Source organism: Pongo pygmaeus, chromosome 2 (genome assembly GCF_028885625.2).
Source record: "Pongo pygmaeus isolate AG05252 chromosome 2, NHGRI_mPonPyg2-v2.0_pri, whole genome shotgun sequence".
Classification (NCBI taxonomy): Eukaryota; Metazoa; Chordata; class Mammalia; order Primates; family Hominidae; genus Pongo; species Pongo pygmaeus.
This window is the reverse complement of record NC_085930.1, coordinates 179,268,264-179,291,718: the sequence shown is the minus strand read 5'-3', so window position 1 is coordinate 179,291,718 and position 23,455 is coordinate 179,268,264. Positions and strand designations below refer to the sequence as shown.

General features: G+C 37.0%; 1 protein-coding gene across 12 annotated transcripts in view; it reads left to right on the top strand.

Annotated features, from left to right (window-relative positions):
• PHC3 (polyhomeotic homolog 3) overlaps window positions 1–23,455 on the top strand; it is a 95,154-nt gene that overhangs the window by 45,681 nt on the left and 26,018 nt on the right. For 8 of the 12 annotated variants that reach the window (XR_010125786.1, XM_054483763.2, XM_063662409.1 and 5 more), the window contains 5 exons: window positions 237–483; window positions 7,350–8,218; window positions 8,512–8,559; window positions 14,165–14,318; window positions 19,358–19,608. Coding sequence is in view for 11 of the 12 variants with exons in the window: in XM_054483763.2 (XP_054339738.1) it covers window positions 237–483; window positions 7,350–8,218; window positions 8,512–8,559; window positions 14,165–14,318; window positions 19,358–19,608 (1,569 nt within the window). In the remaining variant the exon portion in view is untranslated. The remainder of the gene's footprint in view (window positions 1–236; window positions 484–7,349; window positions 8,219–8,511; window positions 8,560–14,164; window positions 14,319–19,357; window positions 19,609–23,455) is intronic. The other 4 variants (XM_054483764.2, XM_063662412.1, XM_054483767.2 and 1 more) reach the window with 1 other exon arrangement.

Genomic DNA, 23,455 nt, shown 5'->3' with positions numbered 1-23,455 from the left:
CTCTTTTCTTTTCTCTTATGTCTTTTAAAAAAATTGCCACTTAATATTTAAGAAGTGATTACTTAGAATAATAACTCTCCTTTCCTTAAGGATTAATCAGTTCTTTCAAGTGCTCGGAGCTTTACGTATGAAAAGCATAATATAAATGTGTTGTCAGTATTGTCATAATGGTAATGATGACCACATCAATTAAAACCATCTGTTTTCATCCTAATTTTCTGTTATGTGGTTCTTAGGTTCAGAATTTAACATTACGCAGCCAGAAGTTGGGTGTATTATCTAGCTCACAGAATGGTCCACCAAAAAGCACTAGTCAAACTCAGTCATTGACAATTTGTCATAACAAAACAACAGTGACCAGTTCTAAAATCAGCCAACGAGATCCTTCTCCAGAAAGTAATAAGAAAGGAGAAAGCCCAAGCCTGGAATCACGAAGCACAGCTGTCACCCGGACATCAAGTATTCACCAGTTAATAGCACCAGGTGGGATAAAACTTTTGTTGAAAATAGTCGTATTATTAATTTTCTTAGCAGACAGAGCAAAACAAAGGATGTTCGTGACTTGAACAGGAGTGACACCTTTAAAACGTTTTAAAATGTGAATTTTATAAATTTAATCTTAATGTGTAGCTTGAAAAGAGACAAAAAAGCCCAACAGATAAAATAAATTGTAACAATATAATAGGTTTTTTAAAATCAAATTACATTTGATTAACATCTGTAAGTGCTGGTCTCTCCTTATATTTATAAAACCTTTTAGCTTTAAAAAAAGATTTGCCTGTAGTTTAATATACTTCAGTGGGATAATTTTTAAAGCTTTTAAAAAAGCAGTATACTATTTTGTTTAAAGTTGTTATCAGTGGGAGAAATTTGTCACTTTGAAACAGGATTATGCATCATTATTTTCCTTATGTTGTTGCCTTTTTCTGCCTTGATTTCATCTCTGAGAGGATCATCTCAGGCAATCAACTGAGTCATTGTCATTCTTCTCAAGCTTTGAATTCTACCTGTGCTTCCTTTATCCAGATAATCTTGCCTCATGGTTCTCATACTGAAAATGTGGGGGCCATCCAGAGTGAGCTTACTGTCTCTTCTGTTCATCTCAGAATTTCTCAGAATTGAATTTTCTTTACTTTTAATAAGATAAAGAGTTACATGTATTCTTAAACTTAACACCATTTGCCCCTGTTGTTGATCCTACCTTTTTTTTTTTAATTTCCTGACCTTCTTTAGTACATAATTGTTACAGCATCTTTTATCTTCTCATGCTAGACCTTTTCCTTTGTTTCTCAACCATAATTAGGTCTCCCTTATTCTTAATGTAGCTGCATAGTTTTCTAAATCACTATAACTATATATTGTTTGAGTGTGTGTGTGTGTGTGTATGTGTATGTGTGTTGCACTGGGCTATACACCTTATAAATGTTTCATTAAAAAAAAAAAATCTGGCCGGGTGCAGTGGCTCATGCCTGTAATCCCAGCACTTTGGGAAGCTGAGATGGGTGGATCTCTTGAGGTCAGGAGTTTGAGACCAGCCTGGCCAACATGGCGAAACCCCATCTCTACTAAAAATATAAAAATTAGCGGGGCATGGTGGTGTGCACCTGTAGTCCCAGCTACTTGGGAGGCTGAGATATGAGAGTTGCTTGAACCTAGGAAGCGGAAGTTGCAGTGAGCCAAGATTGCACCACTGCACTCCAGCCTGGGCGACAGAGCAAGACTCCGTCTCAAAAACAAACAAACAAACAAACAAAAAAACTTTCTTTGTTCCAGCAACCTCATCGGGTAAGCATCTTTTTTCTGTCCTTCTGCAACATTGCTTTGCTTTTTAAAGACTTGTTTTATACTTAGGTGTAAGTGTAAAATATTCCACTTAAACCTATTTCACTTCTCACGTTTCCTGTGTTAATATTGCCAGCATTCTCTTCATCACTGAATCTCAATACTGTGGAATTGTCTGATCACCCTAGTTAGAAATTTCTCCTCCCTCTGAACTTTTATGATCCTTTCTGGTTCTTTTTCTTTTATAGTTATTTATATACTGATCTTAGCTTCTCTGCTAGATAGTAAGCTCCTTGAGGGTAGGATAATAATATTGGGCATTTATGTATGTGTGAGGCACTGTGTTAGTACTTTACATTAACTCTTTAATCCCTTTTTAGATTCACCTTTTCATCCTTGTGTCTTGACAGCACTAAGTTGTATCTTATATTTACTTACCTATATTAGGTAGGAGGTACATATTTGTTGGATTAATAGTTAATTTTGTTTTTCCACTTGGATTTTGGGAATTATTGCAGTCTTTCTTATTGGTACTAATTAGGTATCACTATGCTTAGAACTGTTAAATCTGAATCTTATGTAAGTAGGCTTTGATATAATGTATAAATTAATAAATATATTCAAGCTGGGCGGGGTAGCTCACACCTATAATCCCAGCACTTTGGGAGGCTGAGGAGGGCGGATCACCTCAGGTCGGGAGTTCTAGACCAGCCTTACCAACATGGTGAAACCCTGTCTCTACTAAAAATACAAAAATTAGCCGTGCCTAGTGGCCGGCACCTGTAGTCCCAGCTACACTGGAGGCTGAGGCAGGAGAATTGCTTGAACCGGGGAGGCGGAGGTTGCAGTGAGCCGAGATCCCGCCACTGCACTCCAGCCTGGGTGACAGAGCAAGACTCCGTCTCAAAAAAATATATATATATATATATTCATAGTATAGTTAGACACGACTTCGTTTTTTTTTTTAAACCTCTGTGTGCTAGGCGCTGCTCTCTGTGTGGCATAAAAGCTTGGTTTTTACACTACTGTACAGAATATTCTCAGCCTCAAACCAGCATCCGGCTAGTTTTGACAGTGTGGAGCAGTGGTGACCCATGGTGCTTAGAAAGACTGCTCAGGGACAATTTCTAGTGATTCCTGCAGTTTTGATAAATTATAATGAAGGGTAGGTTAATTTTTTTCTAAAGAGAATGTTACTTTCAGAGAAAGCCGGGAACTCTTTCAGGGTTAGTTCAAGCAAGGAAATCTAGTTTTGGATTTTTCAGTCCCCCTTAACTCTCAATATCTGGTTCTGAATTACAGCTTATTCTTCCCTCTTTCATTAATAGTGTGATAATATGCTTATAGTTTGCGTTCCTCTGATGGTCAATATCTTGTGTAAGTATGGAGGAAACCAGTAAGCCAAAACCACCAGAGTCTCAGGTCAGTTTTAATTCCAAATTCAGATCTTACATGTACTCCAATTTTCCATGATGTTGTTGATTATAAACAAACCACGCAGAAAATCCTGAACTACTTAAAAGTTTCTTAAGCCTTACACTGCAGTTATTCAAAGCCATTCATATCTTCTATTAAGGCTGTAGCTATATTTTTCACCTTTTTAGTTTTTCTGCTTTTATTGGTAAGAAGTTAATCTTGGCCTGGCGTGGTGGCTCACGCCTGTAATCCCAGCACTTTGGGAGGCTGAGGCAGGCAGATCATGAGGTCAAGAGATCGAGACCATCCTGGCCAACATGGTGAAACCCTGTCTCTACTAAAAATACAAAAATTAGCCAGGCGTGGTGGCGCACGCTTGTAATTCCAGCTACTCTGGAGGCTGAGGCAGGAGAATCGCTTGAACCTGGGAGGCGGAGGTTGCAGTGAGTCGAGATCGCACCACTGCACTCCAGCCTGGCAACAGAGTGAGACTCCATCTAAAAAAAAAAAAAAAAAGTTAATCTGAAGCTAAGATATTTTGAGATATTCTCAATTGATTATTTGTCCTCAATTAGAAAAATGTTCCTTCAAGTCTCTTTAAATGTAAAAAAATCTACTTGTATTCTAATGTAGTATAGTCTAATAATTATTATAGTGTACATGGTTATTGTTTTCTTATATGTATTTTTAGGGTGCCAAAGTAACTTGGTTTTCTTTATCATTTCTTTTTGAAGGTGGGGTTTCCACTTGATATATAGTAAATTCTATTTTTAATATGTAAAATAAGGTCAAACTTTAAATGTTTGGAAATATGAACTGTATTAGAGCTGAAGTTTTTCTATCACAGTTTTTAGAGCTTTTATGAAACTAGTTTAATTGGAAAACATATATACTGTTTTTTGTAGATATTAATTCATTGTGTAGTGAGAAGGTCCTGTATTAATTAATCTGCTTCAGCTGCCATAACAAAATACCATAGACTGTGGCTTAAAGAACAGAAATTAATTTTCTCACAGTCCTGGAGGCTGGAAAGCCCAAGATCAAGGTCTGGCAGTGTTCAGTTTCTGGTGAGGGCTCACTTCCTGGCTTGCAGATGTCCTCACATGGCCTTGAGTGTGTGGTGGGTGGAGGGAGCAGAAGCTCTCTGATGTGTTTTCTTAAAAGGGCACAAACCATGTCATGTCAGGGTCCCACTCTATGACCTCATTTAACCTTTGTTACTTCCTTAGAGGCCCCATCTACGAATACACATTGGGAGTTAGGGCTTCAGCATATGAATTTTGTCCCACAAACATTCAGTCCATAACAGGGCCCTAGACTCAGTTAGGATCATAGGTTCTTTTAGACGTAATGCTGTCCTTAATAGCCAGATGATTTCAGGCAAGTCACTTAACTACTCAGAGTTTCTTCATCTGTAGTATGTTGGATTGGTATAGTACCCTGTCACCTTCATGGGGTTGTTGTAGTTACTGAATGAAATAATATGTTACTATAAATAATAGAATTATATATATATGTGAGAGATGATGTCAGCCATTAATTCTCTGAATATAAAGCCATCCCGACAATAAGATGTTTATTAAAATCAGAGAAATTAACCAACATGATAGGATTTTTTTTTCCAGAGCACTAGGTCTTTTCTTTTACAGAGGTATTGCTTCACATAGCCACATAATTATTCTGTAATATATGTGCTTATCAGTTGGTCTTATGGACTAAAATAAAATAAACACACTTTGATTTCTGATCAAAGAAAAATGTAATTTAGATGAAAGGATAGATTGCTACTCTGTTGAATTGTCACAGCTCTAAGATATAAAAAGATTGCTTACTTACTAGAGCATAGAGAGAATTGTTATTCTTTTTTTTTGAGATGGTGTCTCCCTCTGTCGCCCAGGCTGGAGTGCAATGGCACGATCCCGGCTCACTGCAACTTCCGCCTCCCGAGTTCAAGCAATTCTCCCACCTCAGCCTCCTGAGTAATAGCTGGTATTACAGGCGTGTGTTACCAAGCCTGGCTAATTTTTGTATTTTTAGTAGAGATGGGGTTTCACCGTGTTGGCCAGGCTGGTCTTGAACTCCCGACCTCAGGTGATCCTCCTGCCTCAGCCTCCCAAAGTGCTGAGATTATGGGCATGAGCCATTGCACCCAGCCAGAATTGTTATTCTAGTAGATATAATATCCATGGTACTTCAAGAGTATGGTAAATTTAAATTAAAGCTTTACTTACAAAATTGAATTGAAGTGGGCCCTTGCTGTTACGCTTGCAAAAAAATCTGTTATCTGTAAGAGGGAAATAATAATACCCACCTATACCACAGGCATTTTGTAAGTATGAATGAGAGACACTTGAAAGCACTTTCAGCCCCTTGGATGAAGGGCACGCTATAGAAATTCAAGATTTTGTTAATTTACCCTTTTTGAGTACTATTTAGCATAGTCTATATCAACACAGTTTTAAAAGGCTGACATAAAATTTTCAGTCTTAGTGTGAAGTACTAGCCTAGATACTATATGAAAATTATTTTGTTGACTTGATTTCCTTTTTTTTAACAATTAGTGGATATTTATTGAACTTTCTAAATGCCTCTTTTTTGGATGTTAATCAGATGTTAATTTCTTTAAAGGATTCCAAAAATTTTAAAGAATAACCAAATGTGAAAATGTTTTTTTAAGAAGTTGTGGAAAGTTTTTATAAAGTTGTTGTCACAAATGTGGTTGAACACAAAAATAGATGTAAGGTATAATACAGTCTTTCTCCTAATATTCCAAGGTTAGGAAAAAAAAAATTGCCCTGTCTTTAAATCTGTGTTAAATGTGTGTAATTTTTACATGATATTAACATGAAGCAATTGTTTCAGTTTATCTTCTTGTGAACTCAGTTTCCATTCTTACTTAGGGAGGATTTCATCAGCATCTGCCTTTCTATAAACATGTGCCACCAGATTGCAGAAAAGGCGTAATGATGGGGGGCTCCCTACCACTTGACTGTGCTAATTCTTACATATATTTATTCCTGTTGAGAGTGGCTTCTTTGTGGAGAAAACCTCATACTGTCACGTCAATTGTTGAAGTTTTTTTTTGGTGAGGGAAAAGAGTTAACAAAATCCCTTATTTAGGTAGCATGGGCTTCTGATTGTCTCATTCTCTGCAAGCAAAACTAGTGCTGTCCTAAATTTGGAATGGCCCCTAAATTTCAGTTCTTAGTTACAGTGATTATTTAACTGTGCTACAGGATTCATACACGTCTTTTGCTTAATCACATTAAATTATTATACAAAATATTTTCTTTTCCTGGGTCAAATGATATACCCTCATCTCAGCTCAAAAATGGAAACTCATTTGGGAAGCTTTATAAGTAATTACCCTATTAGTTGGAAGCACGTTTAGATATGGATTAGAAAGGATGAGATCTTTATTTTGTGAATTTTAATATAGTATTTTTATGATTTTGAAGTTATCTTTATGTATGTTATACTTGTTCTATGATGATACTCCTCTTTTCCTGCGAAGAAGAAATTCAAGTGTATAAACTTTGCTAAAAGTTAATGTAGATATTCAGGTGACCTATAAAATGTAATAAGAACAAACCATGTATAGATTCAGATTATTAAGTTTTAGGCAGTTTTCTTTTAGAATTTATCACAATACAGTGTATTTTATCATATTTTCTAGTTTTCCAACTATAAATTGTCATTAAATATTCAGGCCAGGCGTGATGGCTCACGCTAGTAATCCCAGCACTTTGGGAGGCTGAGTTGGGCGGATCACTTGAGGTCAGGTTTCAAGACCAGCCTGGCCAACGTGACGAAACTGCGTCTCTACTAAAAATACAGAAGTTAGCCGGGCCTGGTAGCAGGCGCCTGTAATCCCAGCTACTCCGGAGGCAGAGACAGGAGAATCTCTTGAACCAGGGAGGTGGAGGTTGCAGTGAGCTGAGATCATGCCACTGCACCCCAGCCTGGGTGACAAGAGCAAGACTCTGTCTCAAAAAAAATTTTTTTCTTTTTCAAATTACTCTTGTTTGGAAAACTTGTAATAGAATTCTGATGATTATGACCTTCTGATATGAACACTTTTTCCTTTAGAGTGATTTACAAATTTCTATATTTTTGAAATCAATACTAATTGTCATTTTTTTCTCTCACAGCTTCATATTCTCCAATTCAGCCTCATTCTCTAATAAAACATCAGCAGATTCCTCTTCATTCACCACCTTCCAAAGTTTCCCATCATCAGCTGATATTACAACAGCAGCAACAGCAAATTCAACCAATCACACTTCAGAATTCAACTCAAGACCCACCCCCATCCCAGCACTGTATACCACTCCAGAACCATGGCCTTCCTCCAGCTCCCAGTAGTGCCCAGTCACAGCATTGTTCACCGATTCAGAGTCATCCCCCTCCTTTAACAGTGTCTCCTAATCAGTCACAGTCAGCGCAGCAGTCTGTAGTGGTGTCTCCTCCACCACCTCATTCACCAAGTCAGTCTCCTACTATAATTATTCATCCACAAGCACTTATTCAGCCACACCCTCTTGTGTCATCAGCTCTCCAGCCAGGGCCAAATTTGCAGCAGTCCGCTGCTAATCAGGTGCAACCTACAGCACAGTTGAATCTTCCATCCCATCTTCCACTTCCAGCTTCCCCTGTTGTACACATTGGCCCAGTTCAGCAGTCTGCCTTGGTATCCCCAGGCCAGCAGATTGTCTCTCCATCACACCAGCAATATTCATCCCTGCAGTCCTCTCCAATCCCAATTGCAAGTCCTCCACAGATGTCGACATCTCCTCCAGCTCAGATTCCACCACTGCCCTTGCAGTCTATGCAGTCTTTACAAGTGCAGCCTGAAATTCTGTCCCAGGGCCAGGTTTTGGTGCAGAATGCTTTGGTGTCAGAAGAGGAACTTCCAGCTGCAGAAGCTTTGGTCCAGTTGCCATTTCAGACTCTTCCTCCTCCACAGACTGTTGCGGTAAACCTACAAGTGCAACCACCAGCACCTGTTGATCCACCAGTGGTAAGCCCTTGGAAGCTCTTTGACTTTCTTGCTAAACTGAAAGTAAAAACTATTTTTTCCCACACTATGTTTTATTGCAAGATCTAAATGCCTATGAACTAAAAAAGCTTGAAATTTCCATGTGTCAGTATTCTGACAAACATGCTGTATGGGCAAAAAAAAAATGCCATTGTTTGTTTAGTGTGGTTGCATGCTTTATAATTTGTGATGGTAATTAAAGTCCCTCGTTAATTTTATTACTATTTAAACAAATCCATCTGCTATCTTTACAGAGTTGATTTTTTTTCCCCAAGGGAATGCATTTGAACCAGTGTCATCTGCACAAAGTTTTTTCTCTTAAGGTGATTATCCTTCATAGATCCCTTCTGTTGGCTTGTATGTTCTCAAAACGTATGGTTTATGTAGCCTAACTAACCCTTTTAGTTTTATGCATCCTAGAGTCCTGGGCTTTTAGGGGATTTTGTTTCAAGTTGGAGATATGCTTATATGATGTAGTTTTTTGGTAAAATTATACTTTGTAGTTGAAATTTTTCTAAAAAAAAAATTATTCTAGGAGAGAGTCCAGCTTTGCCAAAAATTTAACTGTAGGCCATCTTACAGAATTATTAAACTTAATGGTTTTTTATTTCTACTAAGGGAAAATATGTACTTAAAATATTTCTCACTTAAAAATCTCAAAAAATCTTGGTAGATTAATTTAATACTGAGGATGAAAAAATCCATTTGGAGGAGTAAAAGTTTTGAATGATTGAGATTGTACTGGGATTTTTAAGAATAAACCTCTAAAAACAATTGTTGCCTAGAAAGGAAAGTTATCTTGAAAAATACTTTTCTTTAAACATTCTCTAAAAGACATTTTAAGATTTATAAAACTGAAATAAGGTCTGTAATCGTTTAGTCAGAAGGGTCAAATTCATAATTTGTAACTGAGGAGAAGAATCTTCCTAAAGGGAGGCTTTGTATTACACCTCATCCAAGAGATTTTATCACCTAAAAGCTAATAAACATTAGCTCAGAAAGGAGTTTCGAAGTATTTTTTATTATTAATACTTGTTTTTTCTTTTCATACTTGGATTATCCTCAGTGTTCTTTAATGAAAAGCATTTTGGTTCTCATGATACAAATGTTTAGATTTTTGTATTCTTGTCATTCTGACTGATCTTAATAGGCACAAAGAGATTGAATTATACTTTCTGTAAATTTTTATTAAAAACAGAACTTGGCTGGGTGTGGTGGCTCACGCCTGTAATCCCAGTATTTTGGGAAGCTGAGGTGGGCAGATCACCTGAGCTCAGGAGTTCAAGACCAGCCTGGCAAACAGGGTGAAACCCTGTCTACACAAAAAAATACAAAAATTACCGGGCGTGGTGGCTTACGCCTGTAATCCCAGCTACTCAGGATGCTGAGGCAGGAGAATCTCTTGAACCTGGGAGGTGGAGGGTGCAGTGGGCCGAGATTGCGGCCTGGGCAACTGAGCGAGACTTTGTCTCAAAAAAAAGGGAAAGAAAATTTTTTAAAAAGTTTATCATTCAGTTATCATGTCTGTATTTTCTCTCAATAGATTTTTGGAGTTTACTATGGATATTGTTAACAAAAACAGGGGTTTAGGAAACGTACAGCATCTTCAAAAAATTTTTGATTTAAATTACTTTCTCACTACCTAGTTCAGTGATTTGGTTTTTAACCAGCAAAAAATAAGGCAGTTTCCAGGCAGGGCATAATAGAAAAGAAAAAAAATACAATTTAAAAATAAAAACAAAAAAATAAAACTTCTTTATAGTCCTTATGTATTTTTAATTGTTTATGTTAGGGGAAGCTATAGAGGAACAAATTTGGGATAGAAATATAAGGCTGGGTGTGATGCCTCACACCTGTAATCCCAGCACTTTGGGAGGTCAAGGCAGGTGGATCACCTGAGGTCAGGAGTTCAAGACCAGCCTGGCCAACATAGAGAAACCCATCTCTACTAAATACAAAAATTAGCTGGGCATGTTGGCGAATTCCTGTAATCCCAGCTACTTGGGAGACTGAGGCACAAGAATGGCTTGAGCCCGTGAGGCAGAGGTTGCGGTGAGCTGAGATCATACCACTGCACTCCAGCCTGGGTGACAGAGTGAGACTGTCTCAAAAAAAAAGAAAAAGAAAAAAAAAAATATATATATATATATATGGAACATAATACTTTGAAAACTAAAGCCAAAAATATTTTGTTGCTTCCTGCACTTCTATCTTAAAGCATTTTTGGAAGTTTAAAAAATGATATTAATAACTTTCTCTGCTATTACCGATATGGTTATAATGCTTGCTATGGATGTTTCCATGTTACCTTTCTAAATATTTTTTAATCTTTTACCTTTCTTTGAGTAACATAGCTCTTTAATAATTTATTAAACTTGTCTTTTTATTACCTTTGACCAAATGTGTTATTTTTTCCATTAAAACACCTTTCTTCACAGTTTATATTTTTCTGGTTGTTTCAAATACTTAAAGGTAGAAAGATATATTTTTTAAGAGATGTGGAAATTTGAAAGATAAGGGTGAATTTTCAAAGTAAAATCAGTATGTTTTTTAAGATACTTAAGAATTAAAGTTTTTTGTTGACATTTGGATATAAATATGTTGAGAGTAGATAATTTAGAACTAATAAACAAATATTCCTCAGTTTATTTAGGAAAGGGAAACAGATGGGAATATTGGACTTTATTGAGGTAAGTTTGGCAGTCTTTGTTATTTTTAGAATAGTTATGAGCTAAACAGTAATTGTGATGTGCAGTTTCCTAATGATCTTGTGAGTGAGCAAAACCTCCACTTTGCTTTTTTCAACATTTTAATTGTTGAGCATTTAGATTGGTTAATGCTGATTGTGCCAGATGTCTGTGACAGATTTGTTTTTGCCTACTTCTTTTATTCATGCACTTATTTCGCCTTTATATGAGAGTTCTGGAAGTACGTATAGTCAGCTTTAAGTATAATGAGTGGAAAGTATTTTACAGTATTTGATGGATTATTTCAAAATATGCTATTTGTGTTATGGCTCTTTTCATTCTTTAAACTCTTCTGTTTTTAAAAATCAGAATTCTATGTATGATCACGCTTTGATTTCTTAAAAGATACTCTAGCAGATGTTTGAATAACATGTAACTGCCTTAGGATTAAAGAGAGTTTCAGCATTTTAAGCAAAGATCACGTTCTTTGGAAGAAAAGTACTATCTATTATACTGAAGGAATGCTACATAGATAAAATTGAACTGGTTGATAAAGCCATACTTGTTTAATTATCTCTGAATTAACATCTCTGACACTAAGGCAAATTAAAGTATCCACTGTGACAGCACTTACCCTTGAAGACTAGATTTTTTTTCTTAACCCCCCAGACACTTTTTAGAATGATTTTACCTATATTGGGCATTATCATCGTTTAAAAAACTGTTATTATCATGAACCGATCTAGCAGGTATAATTGTTGCTCCGAACAATAACAAATGACTGCTTTCACGTCTGAGATTCAGGCATGAGGCACAAAATCTCTCTTAGTGAAACTGGTTTCCAGGTGCAGGGTTGTGAGGAAATAACTTTAAAAAATGTTGCCTACTTTGTAGCTGATTCAGATCACAGTTCTGAATTTTATATTTGGTGTATAATATTATATTTGATATAAAATTATCCAGTAACAGTAGAATTTTAAAGTTGTACAAAAGACAAAAGAAGATGTTTTATTCTTAGTGGAGCCTTGGAAAGATTTTTATCTTATTTTATTTTTGATTGTCACCTGTTGTTACCTTTATAACTTACTGTTATATCCTTATAGGTGAAACTTGATTGTCCCTTTTACAACACATGGGTTTTGCTGGTTTCAGAAATCCTGATCACTTTTATGTATAATTTTATATACTTTAAAACATCAGACTTTTAAAATAATTTGATTAAAAATGCACACAATATTAGATGTCGCTGAAAGGTTTCTTGTGAATGTTGAAAGTTTTTTTGTTTGTTTGTTAACATTTGTGGGGCTAGGTGTGCCGTGGCTCATGCCTGTAATCCCAGCACTTTGAGAGGCCAAGGCAAGAGGATCAGTTGAGCCCAGGAGTTTTGAGACCAGCCTGGGCAACATAGTGAGACCTCATCTCTCCAAAAAACATTTTAAAATGAGCTGGGTGTGTTAGTGAACACCTGTGGTCCCAGCTACTCAGGAGGCTGAGCTTGGAGGTCAAGGCTGAGTGAGCCATGATGGAGCCACTGCACTCCAGCCTGGGCAGCAGAGTGAGACCCTTTCTCAAAAAACACTTTTTTAATGGGAAGATTAGTCAGTGTGGTTAAATAAGATTTTAAAAACTCATAATTTTTGTAAACTTAAGTAATAAGCTTTATAGGTAAAAGAAGGGAAATGAACTCTTATGGCTTTGTTTTTAGTAATCATTTTTCATAAATAATGGTTAAGTAAATAATAAATGATAACAAGTTAAATTAAAATACCCATGTCAACCTCTAGAAGTATTCTTTGAAATGGAAACATTAATAATAAGGTATTGGCCGGGTGCGGTGGCTCACGCCTGTAATCCCAGCACTTTGGGAGGCCAAGGCAGGCGGATCATGAGGTCAAGAGATCAAGACCATCGTGGCCAACCTGGTGAAACCCTGTCTCTACTAAAAAGTACAAAAAATTAGCCGGGCATGGTGGCGCACGCCTGTAGTCCCAGCTACTTGGGGTGGCTGAGCCAGGAGAATTGCTTGAACCCGGGAGGCAGAGATTGCAGTGAGCTGAGATCGCACCACTGCACTCCAGCCTGGCAACAAAGCGAGACTTCATCAAAAAAAAAAAAAAAAAAGTGTTTCTAGTTACATAGCTCCTTCTCAGGGTGCTTTCGATTCCATTTTCCTTTTTCTTTTTTTTGAAATGGAGTCTCACTCTGTCATCCAGGCTGGAGTGCAATGGCCTGATCTCGGCTCACTGCAACCTCTGCCTCCCAGGTTCAAGTGATTCTCTTGATTCAGCCTCCCAAGTAGCTGGAACTACAGGCGCCTGCCACCATGCCCGGCTAATTTTTTGTATTTTTTTTAGTAGAGGTAGGGTTTCACCATGTTGGCCAGGCTGTTGTGGAATTCCTGACCTCCAGTGATCCACCCACCTCAGCCTCCCAAAGTGCTGGATTGCAGGCATGAGCCACTGCACCTGGCCCCATTTTCCTTCTTAAGTATAATCTTTACAATCGGATAACAAGGTGGTTAAGTTATAGACTTAAAAACTTTTCTCCCATAAGTATGTAACATTATAAAAAGAGTAAAAAAATAAGGTGTCAAAGAGCTTAGGCTGTGAGTGTGTGTGTGTGTGTGTGTGTGTGTGTGTATTTCAAGGAAAGATATTTTCTGTTTGCATATTATATATAGAGTCATTAGATTGTTGAGTAGAACAGAAAAGGAGAGATATAATTGCATATCTTTTTTTGTAGATTCTCAGATGTTACTTTTTATAATTTAATCTTTAAATTACATAATAATAAGGAAGAGCCTGGGATAGAATCCTACATGTCCTAATATAATGTGTCATTGTGGGAATTCACTTAGTGTGCCTATGAAAAATGTTAGTATCTGTTTTGATTCATGACAGTTAGAAGTTAACAAAAACAGTTGAATTCCCAAAATCATTATTTTATTTGTTTTTAATTACCGAAATAAAAAATATGTTCAGACTTGACTATCATCTTTTTGGAAACCTTAGTGATTTTTGGTCTAGATACTGATCCACAGCTTGCTTTCAGTCAAATATTATGAAGAAATATGAAAAACTTAATTCAAGCAATTTTAAAGTTTTCCTTTCAGCCTGTTAGAGTCGTCATTTTTGCCTTGTTTTTAAATTTAATACACATAAATTTAATTTTCTGAAATTAAGAACACCTGATAAAATTTAGTTTTGGAAACATTTTAAGGCAGTGTGGTTTGTCATTGCAGGTTTATCAGGTAGAAGATGTGTGTGAAGAAGAAATGCCAGAAGAGTCAGATGAATGTGTCCGGATGGATAGAACCCCACCACCACCCACTTTGTCTCCAGCAGCTATAACAGTGGGGAGAGGAGAAGATTTGACTTCTGAACATCCTTTGTTAGGTGAGAAAATACCAAAATTAGTGGGAATTTTTCTATTTGATAAATGTTAATAATAGGAAAAGTTGATTTTTGTCCCTCTCCTCCTTTCCCCTCTTTTTGTAGCTGGAACTACAGGTGCACACCATTATACCTGGCTAATTTTTTATTTTTTGTAGTGACGAGGTTTTGCTGTGTTGCTTAGGCTGGTCTTGAACTATACTGGCCTTTAGCGATTCTCCTGTCTTGGCCTTGCAAAGTGTCAGGATTACAGGTGTGAGCCATTGCACCCAGCCTGTTTTTTCACTAGAGATGATATTAAACGAATTTGTTATGGTAGTTAATTGTAACAAAATACAGATTTGAGTTTAAGGTTGTTTTTTGAGACAGGGTCTGACTCTGTCATCCAGGCTCAATCATAGCTCATTGCAGCCCCTATCTCCTGGGCTCAAGAGATTCTTTTGCCCCAGCTTCCAAATAGCTGGGTCTACAGGAACCTTCCAGCACACTTGGCTAATTTTTTATTTTTGTAGAGATAGGGTCTCATCCCGTGGCCCAGGCTCGTCCCAAACTCCTGGGTACAAGTGATCCTCTTGCCTCGGCTTCCCAAAGTGCTGGGATTACAGGTGTGAGCTACCATGCCCAGCCTGGAAAATTCTTTAATAGCAGAGAAGCTCAATAGCTTATAAATTGTTCAGTACCATCCAGATGAAAACCTATCATTTCAGGCTTTTAATTTTTAGTGGTTTGTGCAGACATGTTTCATATGCTCATTCACATTCATGTATCAGACTATTTCTAGTTTAAAAATTAGAATAAATGAAAATTCTTTCAAAAGATTTAAATTATACTTCCCAAAAATCATGAAGGATTCTAAGCCATATATGATATTCCTCACAATTGTTTGTGATTCAGACTGAATAAGTGCTTTTAGACATGGATTAAAAAAATTATTACCCAGCCTTGTTGTTGCATGCCCGGAGTCCCAGCTTCGTCAGAGGCTTGAGGTAAGAGGATGACTTGAGCCCTGGAGTTTGAGTTCAGCCTGTACAACAGAGCAACACTCTGTCTCTTAAAAAAAAGTTCTTGTGCTTAACCATTCAAATTCTTATTCACTATTTCAGTGCTGTTTATGAGTTCAAACAAATCTCTTGTATGTGCCTCCTCACAAAGCTACTGTGTATTCTAGGTATTTTACTAAACACAAATGTTTCATGTTATTTTTTAAAGTTTATGAATGTTAGGATTAGAGGTTGGCACACTGCTCACTGTTCAGATCTTTTCTGCTGCCTATTTTCTTTCTTTTTTTTTAAGAGATAGGGTCTCACTATGTTGCCCAGGCTGGCCTCTAACTCCTGGACTCATGTAATCCTGCCTCAGCCTCCTGAATAGCTGGTACTATAGGTGTTCTCCACCATGCATGGCTTGCTGCTTATTTTTCTGTGGTCCAAGCTTATGATGGCTTTTACATTTCTGAATGATTGAAAACAAAAGAAGAGTAATAGTTCATGTCATGAAAATATATATAAAATTCAAATTTCGTTGTCCATAAATAAAGTTCTGTGAAACATAGCCACACACTCATTTGTTCAGATATTATGGCTGCTTTTTACTAACCACAGAGTTGAGTAGCCGTAGAAACTATACAGCCATTTATGGAAAGTTTGCTGACCCCTGATCTGAATAATCCTAATCTTGGTTCCAGCTTTGTTGTACGTATTCTGTTCTATTGAATATCTTATTGCCCTCATGATCATTTTCAGTTAAGAAGGACTACTACAACAGGCATGGAAACAAACTGTTATGGGACACTGACCCTGTCTGCTGTCCAGGCAACCTTTGTCCTCTGCTTTCTTTAGCGTGCCATATCCCCTTCCCTTCTTTTCTCTCAAGCTTCTGTTCCCTCACTACTATTGCAAATCTCTAGAGAGCATAAAAGGGGAAATTTAATTTTCTTTTATGTTTTCCTCCTCCTGAAAAGTAGAAAACATTTAGTCAATAAACTTACATAAAATATTTAAGGTGAGTTTTACATTACTGTTTTTTGTGTTTGTTTGTTTTGAGATGGAGTCTGGCTCTGTTGCCCAGGCTGGAGTGTGCAGTGGCATGATCTCGGCTCACTGCAACTTTTGCCTCCTGGGTTCAAGTGATTCTTCTGCTTCAGTATCCCGAGTAGCTGGGATTACAGGCGCCTGGCTAATTTTTATATTTTAGTAGACACAGGGTTTCACTATGTTGGCTAGGTGGGTCTCGAACTCTTGACCTCAGGTGATCCACCCACCTCGGCCTCCCAAAATGCTGGGATTACAGACATGAGCCACTGCGCCTGGCTTATTATTGTCTTTTTATTCAAAGTAATACCTCATAAGACTTAAGAAAGTTTATAGTATTAAATCTTTGTGGTTTACACTGAAATGGTATGTTGCTGTGGATTAACTGGAGTTTTGATTTAAAGGCAGAAATGTAAGTTTTATTGCTAATCTGTCATGAGATTAGAGTTGCCAAAAAAAAGTCAGTTTTATTGAATAGTAAACTTACATTTTAGTTGTGATTTAATTACAAAATAAGCAGTACTAATAGTACTTGAAGGAAGTTTAAACATTTCTGAAATATTGGAACACAAGAACATCTTTCCATGTTTTCCTCAGGAATGTAGTCTGAGATCCTGACAAGCACATCTCTCTGGCTAAATTGTCAAAGTACAATGTAGACTTGAATCTTCCTATAATTTACCTCATACTTATTACTCTTCTGTAATATTTGAGGGGGAACTAAAGCACAGGTTGATTTTTTTACAGTAACTCTCATCAAATCTTGAAATAAACTAACTTGCAGAAATAGACTTGTTTCCATCTGGGATTCAGTTGTTATAAATCTTTAAAATTCTTTGAAAGTAAAAAGCATCTATACAAAAAGGTAGAAAAATCTCACATCTCTTGCTCAGTAAATGATACTGAGAATAGACAGATTTGTGGCAAAATTTTATCATTTAGAACTTGGGTTTTCTCTCATACTTCTCTTAAATCTAGAGGACGTAATAATTGTCTTTCTCTTCTATTGTAATACATGAGTGTTTCTCATGTTTTCGATTTTTACAACTTATGTAAATAGCTATTACCATCTTCAAAAAGTTAGTAATTTATAGCTCTATTTTGAACAAAATTTAGGACTGTAAGTTTGGCACATTTATGCACATGATCTAGATGTTAATTAGAACATACAGCAAGCATTATTTCTTGAACAAATCAAATTATACTTAGTGCAGCTTTATATTTTAAAAGTAAAGTGTCTCTTATTTCTAAATCTGTAAGGGACATTAAAATTTTAATTTAGGTTTCAGTTCTCCATAGATTTTTTTCCGTTCTATAGAAAAGTGCCTTTCAGTCCTACTTCAGAATTTTTAAATCTTTCATCCTTTGTCCCCTAGAAGTATATATGAAGATTTGGTATGTGAGATAGGATTTTTGTGAAGTTCCTTAGTTTGATAATATGTTCGTACAATTGTGTTTGTTCCTAGAAATAGCACATTAACATTTTCTGCTGATTTTCTTTTCTTTTCTTTTTTTTTTTTTTAAGCTTTTTATAGATTGTGTGACTTTGTGTGACTTTAAACAGGTTTTCCAGTACGGTTTTTTTTTTTGGATTATTTGGTGAAACTAGGTTAATTTATGGATATAACTGCTGTGAAGGCTGGGCATGGTGGCTTATACCAGCACTTTGAGAGGCTGAGGCAGGAGGATCACTTGAGTCTAGGAATTCCAGACCAGCTGGGCAACAAAGTGAGACCCCATCTCTACAAAAATCGTTAAAAAAAAAATTTATCCAGGCAGCCAGGCGTGGTGAGTGGCTCACGCCTGTAATACCAGCACTTTGGCAGGCCGAGACGGGTGGATCACGAGGTCTGGAGATAGAGACCATCCTGGCTAACACAGTGAAACCTCGTCTCTACTAAAAATACAAAAAATTAGCCAGGCATGGTGGCAGGCTCCTGTAGTCCCAGCTACTCGGGAGGCTGAGGCAGGAGAATGGCATGAACCCAGGAGGCAGAGCTTGCAGTGACCTGACATCATGCCACTGCACTCCAGCCTGGATGACAGAGCGAGACTCTGGCTCAAAAAAATAAAAATTTTCCAGGCAGGCATGGTGGCATGCACCTGTGGTCCCAGCTACTCAAGAGGCTGAGGTGGGAGAATCACCTGAGCCTGGGAGGTTGAGGCTGCAGTGAGCCTTGATCATGCTGTTGGGCTCCAGCTTGGGCGACGTGTACCCGGTCTCCAAAAAACATATAAATGAATAAGTCTACTTATTCTGTGGATTTCATGACCCCATTTCATTTAAGCATACTTTCAAAGTACTCCACTGCCCCATCTATACCATTTGGAATATATAAATAGGAACATAGGGGATTTAATAGCTTAAAATTAAAAAACATCAAAACAAAACCAAGCAACCATTTTAGTATAAATTATTCATAAGTTTATATCTTAAAACATTTTCATGTCTCATGGGAACAATTTTGTTTCTTTTTTTTGAGACAGAGTTTCACTCTTGTCGCCCAGGCTGGAGTGCAGTGGCACAGTCTTGGCTCACTGCAGCCTCCGCCTCCTGGGCTCAAGTGATTCTCCTGTCTCAGCCTCCCAAGTAGCTGAGATTACAGGTATGTGCCACCACGATCTGCTAATTTTGTATTTTTTTTTTTTAGTAGAGGTGAGGTTTCACCATGTTGGCCAGGTTGGTCTCGAACTCCTCTCCTCAGGTGATCCACCCACCTTGGCCTCCCACAGTGCTGGCATTACAGGCATGAGCCATTGCACCTGGCCCAATTTGTTAAACAAAGGTTTGAATAACTTTGAGCAAGTTACCCTCTTATATAAAGTGGAAATAATAGTAGCTTCTACCTTAGAAGATTATTGTACAGATTAAATGAGGTCTTAAGGTTCTTAGAACAGTTTTTGAAAGTACCAGATATTAACTGTTGTTATTATTTATTCCTTCATTCTCTGTCATTTGCTTGGGCAAAATGCTAAAAAAATTTTAAATGGCTTTTTGTTTTTTTTTTTCAGAGCAAGTGGAATTACCTGCTGTGGCATCAGTCAGTGCTTCAGTAATTAAATCTCCATCAGATCCCTCACATGTTTCTGTTCCACCACCTCCATTGTTACTTCCAGCTGCCACCACAAGGAGTAACAGTACATCTCTGCACAGTAGCATTCCCAGTATAGAGAACAAACCTCCACAGGCTATTGTTAAACCACAGATCCTAACCCATGTTATTGAAGGCTTTGTGATTCAGGAGGGATTGGAGCCATTTCCTGTAAGTAGCAAGCATATTTCTGTGTGTGTTTATAATTTATATAACATTATTTTAAAAGTCACATATTACTGTTCTCTAATAAAAAGCTTGTAATTTTATTTCAAGAAAGTTGTCCATTTTAATCTAGCATTTATCTTTCTACTTCCTTTATTTCCAAATGTTTATGTAGAATTTTATGCCAGCTAAGTTTAGATGCATAAACTAAGGGAAAAAATGAAAAAAATTTCAGGACATATTTTTATAATTTTTAGAGAAAGGTAGTTGGAAGTTTATCCAGGGAAATCAACTTTTATATTTTTTCTTTCTTTTTTTTTTTAGACAGGATCTTGCTCTGTTGCCCAGGCTAGAGTGCAGTGGTGCAGTCATGGCTCACTGTTACCTTGACCCCTGGGGCTCAGTTGATTCTTCTACCTCAGCCACCTGAGTAGCTGAGACTACAGGTGTGTGCCACCGTGCCCCACTAATTTTTGTATTTTTTGTAGAGACAAGGTCTTGCCGTGTTGCCCAGGCTGGTTTTTAACTCCTGGGGTCCCAAAGTGCTGGGATTACAGGTGTGAGCCATGGCATGGTGCTCAGCTTATTTTTTCTTTTTAAGGGAACTGAAATGACAGCTGAAGTGTACTACTATTTTTATTTTTATTTATTTATTAGTGTTTTTGAGAGAGAGTCTCACTCTGTCACCCAGGCTGGAGTGCAGTGGCACTATCTCAGCTCACTGCAACCTCTGCCTCCCGGGTTCAGGTGATTCTCATGCCTTAGCTGCCTCAGTAGCTGGGACTACAGGCATGCACCACCACGCCTGCCCAATTTTTGTATTTTTAGTACCGAAGAGGGGGTTTCACCATCTTGACCAGGCTGGTCTCAAACTCCTGGCCTCAAGTGATCTACCGCCTCAGCCTCCCAAAGTGCTGTGATTACAGGTGTGACCCACTGCACCTGGCCATAAAGTGTATTATTTTAAATCATCTGAAGTTACATCTGAAGTTACCCCATTGATGGTTTGTAATTAGCAAATATATTTTCTCATTCCTAAATTTCAGCCTTCAATCATGTTTTTCAAATGCTTTAAAATGTTCCGCTCAGAATGAAGGTGCTCTGTCACTACGGGTCTTACAACTTGAAGCTAAGCTGTACATAATTTGTATGCTAATATACATACAAGATAAACATTTTTCCTTAGAAAGTATATCAAAGAATATATCAAAGAAAACATTTTTCCTTAGAAAATGTATCAAAGACAAGCATATATAAAAATATGAAAAATTTTTTGAAGTCCTTTTGAGTCATCTGGATTTTCAGATTCATGGGTGAAAATCTTGCATTATGATATGATAGATAGCTACCCAGTCAGTTGTTTTTGTGTTCAGTTTCGTGTGTGTGTGTGTGTGTGTGTGTGTGTGTGTGTGTGTGAAAATCTTGCATTATGATATGATAGATAGCTACCCAGTCAGTTGTTTTTGTGTTCAGTTTCGTGTGTGTGTGTGTGTGTGTGTGTGTGTGTGTGTGTGTGTGTGTGTGTGTGTGTGTGTGTGTGTGTGTGTGTGTGTGTGTGTGTGTGTGTGTGTGTGTGTGTGTGTGTGTGTGTGTGTGTGTGTGTGTGTGTGTGTGTGTGTGTGTGTGTGTGTGTGTGTGTGTGTGTGTGTGTGTGTGTGTCTGGGATTTCCTATAACAATTCTCATACAGTGGATGGAGGAACAGTCTTTTTTCCCCGTCTGCTCCATACTGACAGTGTAACCTTTGTCAAATCATTCAAACTTTCTGATCTTTATTTTGCTTATTTGTCACATGGAGACGGTGCTTTGCTCTTAGGGTTGTCGAGAGAACTAAATGTGCATAAATTATTCTGTATGGTACCTGGCACTTCATGGCCATAGCCATTATTATCTTTTATCACTAGTGAGAGCCATAACTTTTATTTTTCACATTATAAAACGAATACATGTTCTAAATGGAAGATTTGGGAAATGTACAGGGCAAATGATCCCCATTAATACCACAATATGTTTATGTATATATATATACCACAGTACACATTAATACCACAGTATGTATATGTACATATATACCACAATACATATGTGATATAATACACATACACATATTGTGCTATTAATGTATATGTGTTTGTGTATATATATAATGTATATATGTTATATATACATACAATCAAGATTATTGTACATACAGTTCTCCTTTCACTGAGGAAATTTGAGTATTTTCTCATTATTAATAGTATTGGAAACATTTTGAAAGGTTACATAATATTTCACTTTATGAACATCCATTATTTATGTAATCTTTCCATTATTGTTGGACATTAGGTTTCCATTTTTTCACTGTTCAAATAGTTCTGAAAGGAATATCTATATATATAAATCATACACATTTTAAATAAGTTTCTTAGTATGAATTCCTAGAAATAGAGTTATTATGTCATATTACGTAGATATTCATAAGACTCTTGATACATATTACTGAATTATTTTTTGGGAAAATGATTTAAATTTATTCGTCCGTGAGAAGTGTATGCCCTTAGCAATGAATATGAGTTTTTCTTTAAGCAATAACTTTCGTAAATTTTAATTTCACTTGAGGCATATTAAATATCTAACTGGAATGAACAAAATGTTTAAAAAGTTTGTGAGTAATTATACTCTAAGGTTAAATGTAGAAGTTTCTATCCAATAAGCTGTTGTTCCCCATATGTGGCAGATATTGGAGACTTAACCAGCATTCTTGAGGAATAAGATGTTCTATTCATTCTGGTTTTTAAATTAGCTGAGGGCTCACTAGTGAATCAATGGATATATTTGATCTGAGTTGTTTTTGTTGAAAATACTTCTAAAATAAGTAGTATTCCTGAGTTAACCAAGTATACTGAATATAAGTGAATATTTTGATGTTAATTTGTTAATATTTGAGGATTTTCCATTTCTTTTGTGATTATAGTGGATTAATTTGCTAAACTAGGATTCAGGAGACTTGAGTTCTAGTCCTCATTCTGTTTTTGTAAACAAATCACCTAAACATTTTGAATTTTAGTTTTCTTATCCAGAAAATACATCCAATAATTTTGTCTTGATCATTAACCCTACAAATAAAAAGCTTTGTGCGTGAAAAATCTTAATTAGTTGAGGATACTGGCATGTCAAAATTTACTGATGATCTTTTCTTTGTCTTACATTCATATGGAAAACACTAAAATTGGCTGGGCACAGTGGCTCACGCCTGTAATCCCAGCACTTTGGGAGGCTGAGGTGGGTGGATCACCTGAGGTTGGGAGTTTGAGATCAGCCTGACCAACATGGAGAAACCCCGTCTCTACTAAAAATACAAAATTAGCCAGGCGTGGTGGCACATGCCTGTAATCCCAGCTACTAGGGAGGCCGAGACAGGAGAATCACTTGAACCCAGGAGGTGGAGGTTGTGGCGAGCCAAGATTGCACCATTGCAACAAGAGCAACACTGTGTCTCAAAAAAGAAAGAAAAAACGCTAAAATTTATAAAGGAAAAAAGTTAGTCTCCACAAAGAACTTGAGAGAGAATTGCTTGAGTAGACTTTTTAAAGTTAAAAAAAAAAAACCCCAACTCTTAAATATACTGACAGTTATTGCCTTTGTTTTTCAGTGTTGGACTGAGCTACCAAAATATTCGCAGTGTAGCATAACTGATTAGTATTAATTCTGAAGATAAGGAATTGCTGAATTTTAAGGTGTTTTTTCCAAAAACTCCTTGCCTAAACTCAGACAGTAGGTTCCATTTGACAGAGACTTTGAAGCAGCTGTACTGCTGGTGACCAGAAATAAACCATTCATGTCCAGTCTGCCTCACCTTTTCCCAAGGAATA